The sequence below is a fragment of the Rhamphochromis longiceps genome, linkage group LG10, assembly GCF_057381845.1.
Source record: "Rhamphochromis longiceps isolate RC_006_pf linkage group LG10, R_longiceps_female_GT1.1, whole genome shotgun sequence".
Classification (NCBI taxonomy): Eukaryota; Metazoa; Chordata; class Actinopteri; order Cichliformes; family Cichlidae; genus Rhamphochromis; species Rhamphochromis longiceps.
Window position 1 is genome coordinate 14171261 of NC_140566.1, and position 15042 is coordinate 14186302.

Below are 15042 nucleotides of genomic sequence, written 5' to 3' on the forward strand. Positions count from 1 at the left end.
TAGTCTTCAGGAAGAGTTACGGTCTGGACTCTGGGGAGGCCAGTCCATGACTTATATGTGGCAGTGTGTGTTTTTCTTTCTAGGTGTGCATTTACTGCATTGGTGTGTGTTTGGGATCATTGTGATGCTGAAAAATAAAGTAGGTAAGCAAGTAAAGTTTATTTATATATCACCAAAACCAAAGTACTTTACAAGAAAAAAGTAACATAAAAATAAATAAATGGGTTCCTTAAAATTCATGGTCAAGATGTTCACATTATTTTTCCCATCATACTCATCCAGTTAGCTGCCCCTCTCTGAGCCTGGTTCTGCTGGAGTTTTTGCTTCCCACTGTCACAAAGTGCTTCTTCACAGGGGACTGTGTCATTATTGGGGTTTCTCTCTAATACTGTAGGGTCATTACCTTAAATATAAAGTCCCCTGAGGCAACTGTTGGTTTGAATTTGTGCCATATAAATAGAAATGAATTGAAATTAAACTGAATTATTAGATAAAACAACACAACAGCAACCTGTCCTCCAGCAACAGTTCCATTTCAGCTGTTTCCAAAGCTGTATTTCATCCGCTCTGATTTAAAGACAACCACAGCTGATGCATTTCTGTTTATGTATGGACACAAAATTTATCACATATGCAGCTGCAAGACCATTTAAGACTTTAAATACAAACAGCACTACTTTTTAATTCTTTAATACACAGTGAGCCAGTGCAAGACTGTCAACCCTGCAGTAATATGGGGTAGTTTATAGATGAGCAAGAGACTAACTCTAATATAGAGTGCATTAAAGCTGAAAATCATGCTCATACCTTCCAGAATTGACAATTTTAAAAGAGGTTTGAGTATTTATTTAGATTGTTCTGATAGGGCAACGCGTTAGCATTGTTCTCTCCAGGTCAGTGGGGTTAGGTTAAGTGGTGACTGCTTCTAAATTGCCCATAGGTGTAAATGTGAGTGTGAATGGTTTTTACCCTGCGCTTTAATAAAAGTAGTTACTTTGTAAATCAGAGTTCATATTCCCATCAAATTCAACAAGATTCCCAACACCGCTGGCTGAAATGCAGCCCCGAACCATGAGAGAGCCTCCACCATGTTTTAGAGATGGCTGTGCATGCTTACTGTTGCACTTCTCTCCTGTCCTTGTCGTACATACAGATGATAACCTGAAGCCAAAAGTTTCAGATTAGGATTCATCACCCCATGAAAACTGTTGCCACTGATTTTTCAGTCCAGCTCTTGAATAATTTAGCATACCTGAGCTTTTCTCTGTGTTTTCCTTCCTTAAGAATGGCTTCTTGACAGCCACTGTCACTCACCCTTCTGATGATCTTTTAGATACTTTTCACCTGGTGAGGCTGTCTTAGGTCTGTCTTTTGTCTTCTACCTGTTCAATTTTCTCAGATTTTAGTGAGAACACATTGTACCCCATGCCAAGATATACAAAGCTTTTGACTAATAGTTTTTTGAGAATCACATTGGTTGGTGCAAATACTATTTTATGCCTATCAAACTCCATTATCTTTGGCATAAAAAAATAGATTCAGCTGAAGAAGCTTGAATAAACTGTGTGCTTTTGCACAAGGCTGATAGTAACAAAGTCCCAAAAGATATTCAAAATAGGTTCTTTGCTAAGTGTTCTGTTTTGAGTAAACACAACACTGGCTCATCTCTTGAGCTTGAATGATTCAAAGGTCAATGTTAAGTGGCTTAATAAACAACTGAAAATAAGGGGAAAAGCAGCCAGTGTCCAAAAAGAAAAAAAATCTTTAAAAGGCCTTCAAAAAACCTGGAGAACCAATCAATACCTTAAAAAAAAAAAAAAAAATTACAAGACTTGGAAGCAAAAACGAAAGAAATGAGGGACAGCTCGAGACTTTTGCACAGCACTTCGTGCACTAGAGCCTTCTGCAAACATCTGATCAGATGTTGATACTGCAGTAGTGCTTCCGAGGGCACATGCTGCATGACATTTCAGTCTGCAGGCTATGCACCCACCGACATTATGCAACTCCCGCACAAACGTTCTCGATTACATCGAGAAGTGGTTTGATTTCCTGGAGTTGAATGGATGGAGATGAACAGATTGATTTTCTTTGGGTTTTATTTTTGTTTTTAATCAAGAAAAACGCCATTATTTGACAGGTTTAGTCGGTGCCCATGTTTGACCAGTAAGTCCTCTTTGATATTTGGTGACCCCTGGAGGGAAGAAATGGCATTGCACTCCAGGATACAGATCGACCTATACTGTGTGCTAAATGAGCCGGTGTTCATACAGTACTCAGTACAGGCTGCTCAGAACAGACTGCGATCCAGAGTCATCACCTGCACTCTTCTACACTTATTTAAAGTGACTTATAAAGCCCTGGCGAGGCCACCAGTTGGGGGCGTGGTTTTCTCTGACAAGCAGTACCTTTCCTCATATTTGTAATGTTTTGCCCTCCCCTGTAGGCAGTCACATGAGCAGTGTCAGCTCTCCCGTGACACTTTTTAACAAATAACAGAGGGAACGAGGCGTGCCGCGGTAGTTGTATTATTATTGGGCAGCACATCTTTCGCAGCATCCAACTCTAGGGGAAGCTAATCTCGGTCAGCCAGCCCATTGCTTCCACATTTGTGAGTCTACTGCGCATCTGACGCGAGAGACTTCTCCACACAACTGACACAGGCTCAACCAAACACCCAGCTTCCAAACCAACAAAAGGAGTTCACAAGCAGGAAGTGGTTGAAAGTGTGCCGAGAGGTAAGGTTGACTCTGCTCGGTGTTTTAGCTGGGGGCGGGGGGAAGGCACATCACATCACGGGGCGCGTTTCGTGGCAAACATGTTTGATTTTGCCGATTGAATGACAGTTCAGGAGCATTTAGATCAGCTGTGTTGTTTACATTATGGCGGGATCAGCCGGCCCGAACTTCCTGACCGTCGGGCTTGGGGAGAAATTTACCCAAAATGCACCAGCACACGCATAGTTAAGCTTTTGCCCCGATTTACCCTTCTCTGGAGATGTAAAGTTTTTATGCTCCAGTTGCTCCACCCTCATCCAACGTACATGTGACGGAAGCGGTGATTTATTTTACCTACCTACATGTTTATAAAAATAGGGTCCGGGGACCCAGGAGGGCCTATAATTCCCGATAGACTGAATCGTGGTTTTCGTCATCATCATCATTTATCATCGTAAACATCAGCACAGTGCGTCACTGACAGCATCTTGCAGAGCATGCGCCATAATGCCCGTTTCAGCATCAACTAGAATACAGGAACTCACAAACTGATGCATGTGGCTATCTCTGAATGCTTAACTTCCCTTTTATAACCACCAAGAAGTCGTTTGTCATGATGGGGGTAAGCCTATGTAATTTACGAAAGACTTGCAACTAACACAAAACAAATAACAGCTGAGAAGCTCTGTGAATTCAAGTGCCTTTCTGACGCTTTCTTTAGTTTATGTCTCAAATGAGACAAAGGAAAACCTCATGTGAGCAGGTGACACCAATAAGTGTTTGCCCTTTTTTGTTGTTATCCTTGAGAAATAGATCTAAATTAACTGTCTATTTAACAGATAGTATCATTGACATAAATCAGTTGCTAGCTAGAACCCTCTATAATAATTTGGAGAAAATGTACCTGGCGTGTTCAGTCAAGCTCTGTTGTGTATGACTTAGGTGGCAGTCTGGGTTTCCTATCATGTGATTTCTGTAGCTGAGCTAATAGCTTTCAGAAAGCTGCTCTGCTGGTTCAGTGATGAAAAATATCTCCTTGAGGAATAATTACAAAGCGAATGCTGAGAGGAACAAAACACGCAAGGCCACCTGGTTGCTGCTCAGCTGAGGTGGCTGCTGTTTTTTTTTCTCTCTCCTGTATGTCAAAACAGACAAGCAGCTGTGAATCAGGTGACTACAAATACCGACCTGAAGTGTGAGCAGGAACTTCATAATGAAGTCTGCTATAAACTTGGCCTGCAGATTCTTTCTGCAGCATGTGAGCGTTTGATCGTGATGATAAAGAAAAAACAAAAGTACTTACTTTTAAACCAGCTAATTCTCAGCTGGTGAAGAGTAACTACTTGATCAGGGCTTGTAAGTATTTATAAGACGTTCTAGGGCATTTGCTGTTGTTTCACATGACGATCACTTGTTTTTAGGAGGCACTGAAAGGGGCGAGGAGGCAAATTCTCAGCGTGATTTCAAAACTGTGTGAAAATGGAGTTCCTATTGACCGTGCCACGCCCTTTAGCCTGCAGGCTTTCATATGTCCAAGTCAACAAAAGGAGAATGGGAGATAAGTGAGAGATAAATTGGGCTTAACAAATGACAGCAATCTGTGTTGTGCACAAAGCAGACAGACAAGGTAGAAGTGACTCAGGCCATCAACTCCAAGTTCAGATGCTGCCTGCCTGAAGCAGATTAAACTCCATAGAACTGCTTCAAAATGGTTTTAAAACGGTCTCTATTGGTTTCTTTTTTTCCACAGGAGTAGACTAAGCAGAACCTCTTCTCTGCAGCCATGTCAAACGAACACACGCCCCTGATCACCTCAGGGGTGTGCGGTCTGAATGTGACTGCAGCGGTATGTGGCACGGATGCGGACCCCACCCAAGAATCCAGCTCCGGGACGCCAAATCAGAATCCTCGAAAATTGAACACGTTTTTCGGTGTTATGGTGCCAACTGTCCTCTCAATGTTCAGCATTGTGCTATTTCTGAGAACAGGTGAGAGGCGCATGTTTGAACAGATTTTAAAAAAGCCATGCTTGGCATGTTTTTAATGGCTCACGTCATTGTGCTGTAGTGACTCACGTGGTGTGATCTCCTTCTTTGCAGGGTTTGTGGTTGGTCATGCGGGCCTGTTGCAGGCTCTTTTGATGGTGGTTGTAGCCTACACCATCATATCTCTTACGATACTGTCCATCTGTGCTATTTCCACCAATGGTGCGATACAGGGCGGTGGAGCGTATTGTATCCTTACAGACCAAACTGTTTCAAACTTTTTTTTTTAAAATCATCCTTTGCCACAGTTTCAGGTGAACCATAAGCCTTAACAAAAACACAATCAGACATGATAAGCCGGTCTCTGGGACCCGAGTTTGGAGGAAGTATTGGTTTAATGTTCTTTCTAGCAAAAATCTTTGCATGTGGAGGCTATGTTCTAGGTCTCGTAGAAGCCATACTTGATGTATTTGGTGCAGATCCCGGTAAGGTCCTACTCGTATTTTGTTTCACTATATATATATTTTTTCCATTAAATGATCTACTTCATTTACTTTATCCCATAAGTTTTCTGCCTGATTTTTTCTTTTTAGACTCCTCTGTGTCCACGGGCGTGCGGGTGCTTCCCCAGGGTTACTGGTACACAGTGTTGTATTCTGCAGTAATCCTTCTGCTGTGTCTGCTTGTGTGTCTGGTGGGCGCCCACATCTACTCCCGCACTGCCTTCGTCATCCTTCTGGTGGTCACTGTATCGCTGCTGTCTGTCTTCATCAGTTCTGTAGCAGTCAAACCTCAAGAATTCTTCATTACCCACTACGGACCTAGCAACCAGACCCTCCATTACAACGCCAGCTACACTGGTTTCAGCGCCACCACACTGAAGAACAACCTGGGCCGTAAGTATAGATGGGCCACAAGTGTTAATGCTTGTAAGGACAGGGAAGCATCTATTTAAGGTCTTGCTGAGGTTCCTCTTTTTTTCCCCCTTTCTCTCTAGCTGGTTACTCGTTGGACTACAGCACCAACTCTGTCATGTCTTTTGCCACCGTGTTTGCGGTCATGTTCACCAGCTGCACAGGAATCATGGCTGGAGCCAACATGTCAGGTGAAAATCTGTTGGGGGTGACAGTGCTACTAGCGATATTTTTAAATACTTTCCTTTTTCTTGAACGTTTACGTCTTTTTGATTATTTGAACGACATTTCAGAGGCAGATATTGCAGTTTCTACCAAAATCTAGTGGTAGATTTAAAAGCAGGACTTTCACTTCCTGTTATCGTTTCTTATATTATCTTGCGTTACCGCAATACCCAAAAGATCTCTGACTGTTTTCTCAAGGTCTCCTCATGGTGCATTATGCACTGCGCAGAGGTCTTGAGTCATCCCTCATTTCTTTATATTTTGTGAGGAAAGAATTTAAATGCATGGAGTAATTTATTGAAAAGTGCAAAGATACATGAAAACATGAGAGGAAAAGACAAAAACAGAGTCTAACAAGCTTGAAAGTCAATATTTGGTGTGTTCAACTTTATTCTTTAATGCACCCTGTCATGTCTTTAAGTAGTCTTCACTAATAGTTCTCCAGGCCTCTTGAAAGACATTCAAAGCTCGTCTTTGGATGTTGGCTGCTTTTTGTTCCATTTTCTGTCACAATGCTTCGATGCTGATCGTGCTCCACTGTGTGGTTTTTCTGTCCAGGTAGGTTTTTTTCTGCATTGGTAGTATGTTTGCAAACTGATGACATTCATAATTTCATCAATTTTAGCAAGGTCTCTGACACCACTGACTGAAATGGAGTGCAGAACCTTGACAGAGTCTCCACTGTGTTTCACAGATGGCTGTAAATATCCTTGACCTCCTCTGTACATATTTCCTTTTCTCTTAAGAATTCCTTGATAGCCATCCTTTCACAGAGATTGTTTCTGATAAAGCTTCAGCGAACAGTTTATGGATCAACTGGTGGACGAGATTTATTTCTCAGTTCTCTGTCAGGCCTTAGCTGGACCTTTTCTCGTTTCTTAAGGGCATGACTTTCAGATAATATTGTGGATATTTTTTAAGACCTGGAAACAAGTGGACAAGTAGACGTTTGTTCTCCACTTGTCCAGGTTCCAAATAGTTTTTAAGGACACGCTGCACACTAAGCTGACATGTGTCAAGTTTTCAGCTGATAGCTCTTTGGGAATCATGTAAATATTTAAAAAGTACTTTTTTGTATCTATCAAACTTTGTTATCTTTTCTTAAGAAATGGCAACAAATGATGTCTGTGAAGGTTCTCAGTCATCCAGGTCATCGTAGTCTAAGGAGCTTGGAAGGAAAAGCGTCTGGACTTCTTTAAGTTGCTTGAAGACGTTTCACCTCTCATCCGAGAAGCTTCTTCAGTTCTAAGGTCAAATGGTGGGGAGTCCCAGATTTAAACCCAGTGGCAGTATTATCCCCCCAAAGAGGGACAAAAGGACCCCCTGATGATCCTCTACCTAATCACATGAGCCGAGGTGTGAAACTGGGTGTGGGTCCCAATCAGCCAGGGTTTCGGGTGAGCTCATTGTGAAACCTGGGCCCACCCTATCATGTGATTTCCTGAGGTCAGATGGCCCAGGGTGTGAGTGGGCGTTAAGGCGTCTGGGAAGGGATCTCAAAACTGGATTATAGATGGCAGACAGTTCGTGTCGCAAACCACTGGGACTCTCCACCATTTGACCCTTAGAACTGAAGACGCTTCTCGGATGAGAGGTGAAACGTCTTCTAGCAACTTAAAGAAGTCCAGACGCTTTTCTTTCCAAGCTCCTTAGACGGCAACAAATGATGTGTTTTTGCAACACGTTGCTGGTAACAAAGTGCCTAAAGGTACAATTTAAAATTGGTTCTGCGCTAAGTTGTCTGTTTTGTGTAAACGCAACACTGGTTCATCCCTTGAGTTAGGTGTCTTTTGGGTGTCAGTGTGAAGTGGCTTATGAAAGACATTCTTCTGGAGATGGTCAGGTGCAATTACTGGAGTGTAAATGAGTGAAGAAGCGGCCAATTCAAAAGCTCTTTTGAAAGCCTGGAGAACTATTCCTTGAAACATAATAGTCTGGCTCCTTATCAGAGAAGTATAAAGAATCGGTGGTGGCTCAAGACCTTTGCACAATACTGTATGAACATGCAAAAATTGGTCTCACGTACATAAACATGCACTTCATGACAGCAGCTCTTACTCCACTCATCTCTGCAGGGGAGCTGAAGAATCCGAGTGTTGCAATCCCTAAAGGCACCATCATAGCCGTCAGTTACACTTTCATCGTCTACGTCCTGCTCTTCCTCATGATCAGCGCTACCTGTGACAGGTCGGAAATGGCTTATCAAATATAAATGACATAAAAATAGGACGTTTGAGTTATGATAACAAACATATTTCTTTAGGACCCTGTTGATTCAAGATTATGGCTTTTTGCAACGGATCAACTTATGGCCACCGTTTGTCACTATTGGGATATACTGCGCCTCACTGTCAGCAGCGATGTGTGCCATGATAGGAGCGTCCCGTATCCTGCATGCTCTTGCTCTGGATCACCTCTTTGGTAAGGCTCATCCTTTTTTTTAAAATATTTTTTTATACTTCTTATGGGATTAATTATGAAACTTTAATGGTTTTCCTCAAAGGCTTGCCATTAGCCCCAGCTGCCATCACATCAGCTTCAGGAAATCCTTGGGTGGCGGTGCTGTTCACCTGGGGCCTGACACAGGTGAGTTCCTGCAGCCCGCAGGTCCCTGTTTTTGAAATTGGAACTGGTTGACTAACCTGTAGTTTGTGGCTTGTTGCAGTGCGTGGTGTTTGCAGGGGAGCTCAATGTGATAGCAGGTTTGGTGACTGTTTTCTACTTACTTGCCTACGCTGCAGTTGACTTGGCCTGTTTGGCGCTTGAGTGGGCATCAGCTCCAAATTTCAGGTAATGAGCACAGACTGTATATTAAAAGATGGCTGTAGCCTCTGGGTTAAAAAAAATGGAGCCAATGGACGAATGCTTTAAACTAGGATTTTTTTTTTTTTTTTAAAGGTTAACTCGTATGGACCCAAAACCTTACTACTTGCATGATTAATCACCTCATTAAACACTTTTAAACACTTAAACTTTTGACTTAATGTGCAAGTTAGCATAGTGTTCATGTTATAAAATGTAGCCCTGTTTAGTGTAAAACAGCTGATAAAGCACTATATGTGTAAAAAGTTGCTACCACACTATCATGCTGTGCCCAGTGCTTTTTGATTCAGAGCCACACCTTGCTTGTGATGTCTAGTTTCAAAATATGCACATGTTAATGACTAAAATGCTTAACTCATGCTTAAGGTTTTAAATTCTGCAAAATGTCTTAAGTAGAGTCGTAATAAATACTGATCAACCAGTAGTGAAAGAACAATAAAAACTTGTGTGGTGTCTGCTGACCTCTGTCAGTGGCAACTCATTGTTGACATTGTGGAACCTACAATGTCGTTACATTAACAGACAACAGCAAGCTTCATCATATTAGCATGAATTCAGCAGGAGGATAAGTTGCAGTGAAGCTGCAGCAATAATGTGTCACTGCATTAGCTGATTTTGGTTATAATCTGAATGGTTTCCAGCAAAAGTGAAAAACATTTTAGGTTTGCAAATGTGAGAACTTGTTGCTTTTCTGTATTATCGTGAGGTTATTGTTTAATTGTTAGGAGTCTGTGTTGACAAGAAAGATGTGATGGTAATTTTTCAAAAAACGTCTGACATTTTCAGAGAACAAATGGTTAATAGATTTGATTGTGACCGCAAAGCAGTTGAAAGCACTTAGTAACAGGACTGTAAATATCACAGCCCGAGAGCATTTTAGTCCTTCTGTGCCTACATTTAACATTGTGCTATGGTACCATGAAAGTGTAATCAATTAATCAATTCTGGAAGGACATAAGAAAACACTTGTTCTGTGACACTACAAAAGCTAAACATATATTGCCATAAAAGTGATATCCATCCGCTCGTGCTGTTCATGTCTTGTCTGTGTGTGTGTTTAACAGACCAACCTTCCAGCTCTTTTCCTGGCACACCTGCCTGCTGGGGATTGTGAGCTGTTTGGCCATGATGTTCGTCATCAATCCCGTGTACTCCTCGGGCAGCATCGTGCTCCTCCTACTGCTGCTGCTTTTCCTCCACTACAGATCGCCCACTAGCAGCTGGGGCTACATCAGCCAGGCTCTCATTTTCCACCAGGTTATCTGGACACAGTCACTCGCACTCATACACACAAAGTCCAGCATGCACTACAGTTTCTCAATAGTTTCGCTTCTCTTTATCCGCTCTGGTTTTTAGGTGCGCAAGTATCTGCTGATGCTGGATGTGAGGAAAGACCACGTGAAGTTCTGGAGGCCGCAGGTGTTGTTGATGGTGGCCAACCCCCGCTCTTCCAGCCAGCTCATCCTGTTTGTAAATCAGCTGAAGAAGGGAGGACTGTATGTGCTGGGTCATGTGCAGCTGGGAGATCTGGGTAATGCTCATTAGGTGGCGTGTTATGGCCGTCTGCAGCTAACAGTATTAAATTACTCTTATCGTCGTGGTTTTGCTTATGACTTAACTGAAGTTGCTGCTGCTGTTGTTTGAAGGCCTCAGATACTCACATTCAGTATCAGTTTTGCACTGTTTGGGTTCTGTGACTAATTCGTACCAAAGCATTTTGTTACCTGTAGTGCTGAAACATTGTGTATTTATAGCTAAAACCTACCTTTTGATGTCCTGTGCCTGGAAAGCCTGACGCTATGAATCAACTTGCAGTCATCTGTAAGTTGTAGGATTCATATGAGCTCTGACAGGCCTGATCACACATACCATCATGAAAAGTTTCCTTGTGGGGACTTAATGTGCAGGAGCTTTTGCACTTGACTTTTTTCCTGTGGCACAGTAGCTTCAAACTGAGGGTTCAGATAGATAATTAGCTCCTTATTGATTTGGCCTTGCGGAACTACATTTCTTTTTATTCAATCCTTAATCCATACTGCCACAATCCACTATCCTGCTGGGGCCTTTCTGCGTGGAGTCTGCATGTTCTGATGTTTGTGTGGGTTAGGTTAGCTAAAATGATTATTCTAAATTGCCCATAGGTGCAAATGTGAGTGTGAATGGTTGTCTGTCTCTATGTGCTAGCCCTGCGATAGCCTGGGGACCTGACCAGGGTTCGACTCATTCTGTGGCATCTTGGAGAGGCTCCAGCTGAGTTGCTCCAGATGTTTATTTGAGTGTGGATGTGTGTGAATATCAGATAGAAAGCACTTAGACATAGAAAAACATGCTTTTATGAATGGGTGAATGAAACATGTTGCATAAAGCACTTTAAGTGCTTGAGCAGGACAGTGCTGTATAAGAACCAGTCCATTTACCACTCACCATTTCCTTGATGAAATTGCATCTATTAAATGAAGCTCTCAGCTTAGTTTTGGTGAATGTATTTTTCTGTCTACTCTGTGTTTTAGACACCTTGCCTTCAGATCCAGTCCAGCAGCAGTACAACTTTTGGATGAGCCTAGTTGATAAACTTGGGGTGAAGGCCTTTGTTGACCTGACACTCTCTCCTACTGTCAGACAGGGAACTCAGCATCTGCTTCGCATCACAGGCCTAGGTAAGCTCATTTTTGTCTCCTCGCTTTTCTGGTGATTGCATTCAGTCCAGAGTGTGACGTTACTTTATGTGCTGACTCCTACATTCCTCTAAAAGGTGGCATGAAGCCCAACATGCTGATTTTGGGGTTCTATGACAGCTGCACTCCTGAGGACTTCCTCCTGCAGGACTCTGCCTTCTGCGACACAGCAGTGGAACGAGGCGGCGAGGATGAATTTAATTTTGGGGTTGACCTGCCTTCACTGCAGGCTCATTTCCCCCCCGTCCGGGATGCAGAAAGCCCGCGGTGGCTCGCACCAGAGGAATACGTTGGGATAATTTCTGACGCCATTAAAATGAACAAGAGCGTGTGCCTGGGTCGGTATTTCTTCCAGTTAGAGGGAGAAGATAAAGACAGCAAGGTTGACGGCTCGGAGCGGATTATAGACGTGTGGCCGCTCAACCTGCTCCAGCCGGGCAGCCGTGACTACGAGGACGTGTGCAGCCTCTTTCTGCTGCAGATGGCCTGCGTACTCAACATGTCCAACAAATGGCGGCATGCAAAAATGAGAATTTTCCTCAACGTGGGAACCGCTTCCAGCGACCAGGGATGGATGGTCAACGAAGAGGCCTTTCGAGAGCTGCTGAGGAAGCTGAGGATCAGGGCGTCGATAAAGATCGTGCCATGGGACTCTGTGGTGCAGCACCACACTCCCACCGCAGAGCCAGCACAAGCTCCGTCCAAGAGCTTCTTGTCAGCAGTGAACCACATGTTGATGGAGCACAGCTCGCAAGCTACCGTTCGCTTCCTGTATTTACCTCAACCTCCTTCACAACGCAGCCAGTCACAGGTGTTTCTAGCTCAGCTGGAAGCAGTGACCAATGAATTGGGTCCAACGCTTCTAATTCACGGCGTCACCCCAGTCACGTACACTGACCTCTGAGCATGTGCGGTGATGACTTTTTGTCATCGCAGTACGATTTGTCATTGAAATAGTGTCTTATCTCATTGTTCACTTAAATGCGGGTAGCAACGATGGTCAAGTAGCACTTGAGGTCTTTCATTTAAATATGATATTTCCTTATTTTTATATACTTGAACTATTGAACTGGCTTCAACTGAACCAGGAACCGGGAGAATACTTTGCTTTTGTTGATACAACCTTCTTCTTGCATTATCTTCAGACCTGTCTAAACAAAATCAGGCCAAAGGCTCTTCGTAACAAACGCGCACGTTGTTTTAAGCTGCGCGGGTTGCCCAGGGCATTACATATAGAATATATCTGTCTATAATTTCAGTGCTGAAATGCTGAGCTTTGGATTAACAAAAACGAGTGCAGAATAAATTCCTTTAGTTCAGTTTCTAAATGGCATTGTGTTCTTTTTGTTTGTACTTTTTTTTGCTGCCTACTTTCGTTCCTTCGCTCTCATGTTTCTGCTGGTTGCTGGACCAAGAGATCCAAAGACGTCTTTTGTTTGGGACCCTGTTTCATTCAGATTTGTATTTATTTGTTTTTGTTGTTGTTTTTCATGTCCTCATGCCAATTTATGAATTTTTTCCCCAGTGATATAAAAGGAATTGTTACAGTTTTGACATTAGAATGATACATTTGTTGCTATTATTTGTGTTTATTTAAAAAAAAAAAAAAAAAAAAGTGGATTGGACTTGGTGCTAGCAGAGCAGACTCTAAAAGTACTTCAGAAAGGGTTATTCAGTTACGTTGGAGGTGATAAATAATGATAACAATAACAAATATATTTCATATAATCATATTTCAGTCTTTCATGGTGAGGATGACATTTCAGACCAGTAAAGACAAACAAGTTTTCATCACATTTTTACAAAATATTCAAGTAACCATATTTACAACATGAGATGTCACAACACACCGAGTTTGTTGTCACTGCTGAAAAAGCATCAGCGTGTTCTTGTTTGTGCTTGATGAGAACACTTTTGGACTCTTGCACTCTAATATTACTGAAATTACTGCCACAGGCACTGTCTGTTGTCATCCCTGGAGCTGTTACGTAAATTAATATTTTTGTTGTAACCACTTATGTGTTCAAACCACAGAATGTAATAAAAACAGATCAAATCTACATATCTGCCAGTTGTATTACAATTCTTTTTTTCTTTGCCTTCAGTGCAATTCTCACATCAGAAAAGTCATTCTCACTACTCTTACTGCAGAATAATTTACTCCGCCCACGTTAACTTTTCTCATTGTTTTTATACAGTGCTGTAGTTTTTCCACATACTTCACAGCTAAAGATAGAAGTTGTTGTGTTGATGCACTTTTCATCTTAATCTCATTAAAACACAGTTTGCACTCTTGATTGCTCACTTTCCTGATTACTGCATTAGTGTTTTTACTGTAATCCAGGGGTAGGCAACCTTTCTGATGACGAGTGCCATTTAAAATTTCCTCAGAAGTCAGTGTGCCATATGATTGCATTAGCAATAAATTTAATAACGCTCTATATTAACGGTTACACACTATATAGAACCACTTTATAGAATTATATTTGTTCACAGATGAAACCAAAAAAAAAAAAGACACTTTTTATCCATAACAAGAACTCCATAACAGCAAATGAACTATACAACAGAAAATACAAATGCTATTTATGGTCTCCTCACAACAATGATAAGAAAAATAAACTGGGCCAATATGGCATGTTTGTTAATACAGAGACACACATGTTAATGTGATCTCTGGTCTCCCACTCAGAGACATAGGTCTCCGACTGTCCAGCATTCAGACGGCTACCTGAGGACACTCATGTGAGAAAATCTGCTTACACAGATATGTAGAACCAAATACTGTCAATAAGGCCTCTGCAATGTTCTGAAGACAGTTAAACTTGTCAGGTAGTGATGTCCAGCAGGTGAAAATGCAAGCTCCATGAACACACACAGCTGTGGATTCCAGCTGCTTCGATGTTATATATATATATGATTTCTATACATTTTACACCAGATGGAAACTTTGGTTGTAAGCTTCAGATAATTATTTATTAAAAGCTAGACATTTTAAATGAGAATAAGAAGGTATTTCTTTGTGTCCCCCTTTCCCTGTTAATGCCCTACCTGGCCCCGCTGGCAAAACTTTGCTAGACCCGCCCCTGCACAGTTACCAGCTGTCAGCTACATTAAAAAAAAAGGATCCTGGTGTTATTTGTCTCTCAGAAACAGTTCATAACTTCCCTTCAACTCATTCATGTCACCTAAAAGGTAAACCTGTTTCTCCATCCCCTGCTCAGCTCTGATGATTCAGTAAGGACATCTCCTGGTTTCATCTGCATGTTTCCCTCTCACCAGATATACAAACCGATATCATGGCCAGCAGCTTTTACAGCTGTGGCTCCAGCAAACATCAGCTACTAGAAAGTAATACTAAATACATTCTAACAACAGCTGATCAAGCTTAAACGTGCTGCTGTTGTTTAACGCGACATCCGGCGGTTTCCTCTTTCTGGTGCAAAGTTGGTGATAAACAAACGATCAGCGGATCATTGATCGTTTCATGATTGAAGTAGCAACAGGTGAGAGAGGGGGAGAGAATGAGAGAAGAAGAGGCAACTGTGCAGCGTAATGACAGAATAACTCCAGCTTTGTGTCTTTTTTTATTCTAGCTGAAGTCCGGGACAAACTGTTCCTTTTCACCTCAATACGAAACGCATAATATTTTCTCTGAATACGGGACGATTCAGTCTTTTTACAGGACGGTTGGCAACTCTAC

At 42.1% G+C, this 15042-nt stretch overlaps 1 protein-coding gene across 2 annotated transcripts; it reads left to right on the forward strand.

Annotated features, from left to right (window-relative positions):
* The first annotated feature begins 2454 nt into the window (after window positions 1-2454).
* On the forward strand, window positions 2455-13399 carry slc12a9 (solute carrier family 12 member 9). 2 transcript variants are annotated; one of them, XM_085420347.1, is made up of 14 exons: window positions 2455-2738; window positions 4468-4705; window positions 4817-4951; window positions 5050-5187; window positions 5296-5598; window positions 5700-5807; window positions 7917-8028; window positions 8105-8262; window positions 8345-8427; window positions 8507-8631; window positions 9729-9921; window positions 10021-10195; window positions 11175-11321; window positions 11417-13399. In XM_085420347.1, the coding sequence occupies exons 2-14, from the start codon at window positions 4501-4503 to the stop codon at window positions 12241-12243; spliced, it is 2709 nt and encodes a 902-aa protein (XP_085276473.1). In that variant the 5' UTR covers window positions 2455-2738; window positions 4468-4500; the 3' UTR covers window positions 12244-13399. The 2 variants fall into 2 exon arrangements, with proteins under 2 accessions (XP_085276473.1, XP_085276474.1); XM_085420348.1 differs by lacking the exon at window positions 2455-2738 and adding an exon at window positions 3105-3339.
* The last annotated feature ends 1643 nt before the right edge of the window (window positions 13400-15042 follow it).

Excerpts from the sequence above, each read along its gene's own strand:
- slc12a9 (XM_085420347.1), top strand. The coding sequence starts at position 4,501 with ATGTCAAACGAACACACGCCCCTGATCACCTCAGGGGTGTGCGGTCTG. Across the intron at positions 5,599-5,699 it reads ACTGAAGAACAACCTGGGCC|CTGGTTACTCGTTGGACTAC; the intron begins GTAAGTATAGAT and ends CTTTCTCTCTAG. Across the intron at positions 8,029-8,104 it reads ATCAGCGCTACCTGTGACAG|GACCCTGTTGATTCAAGATT; the intron begins GTCGGAAATGGC and ends ATATTTCTTTAG.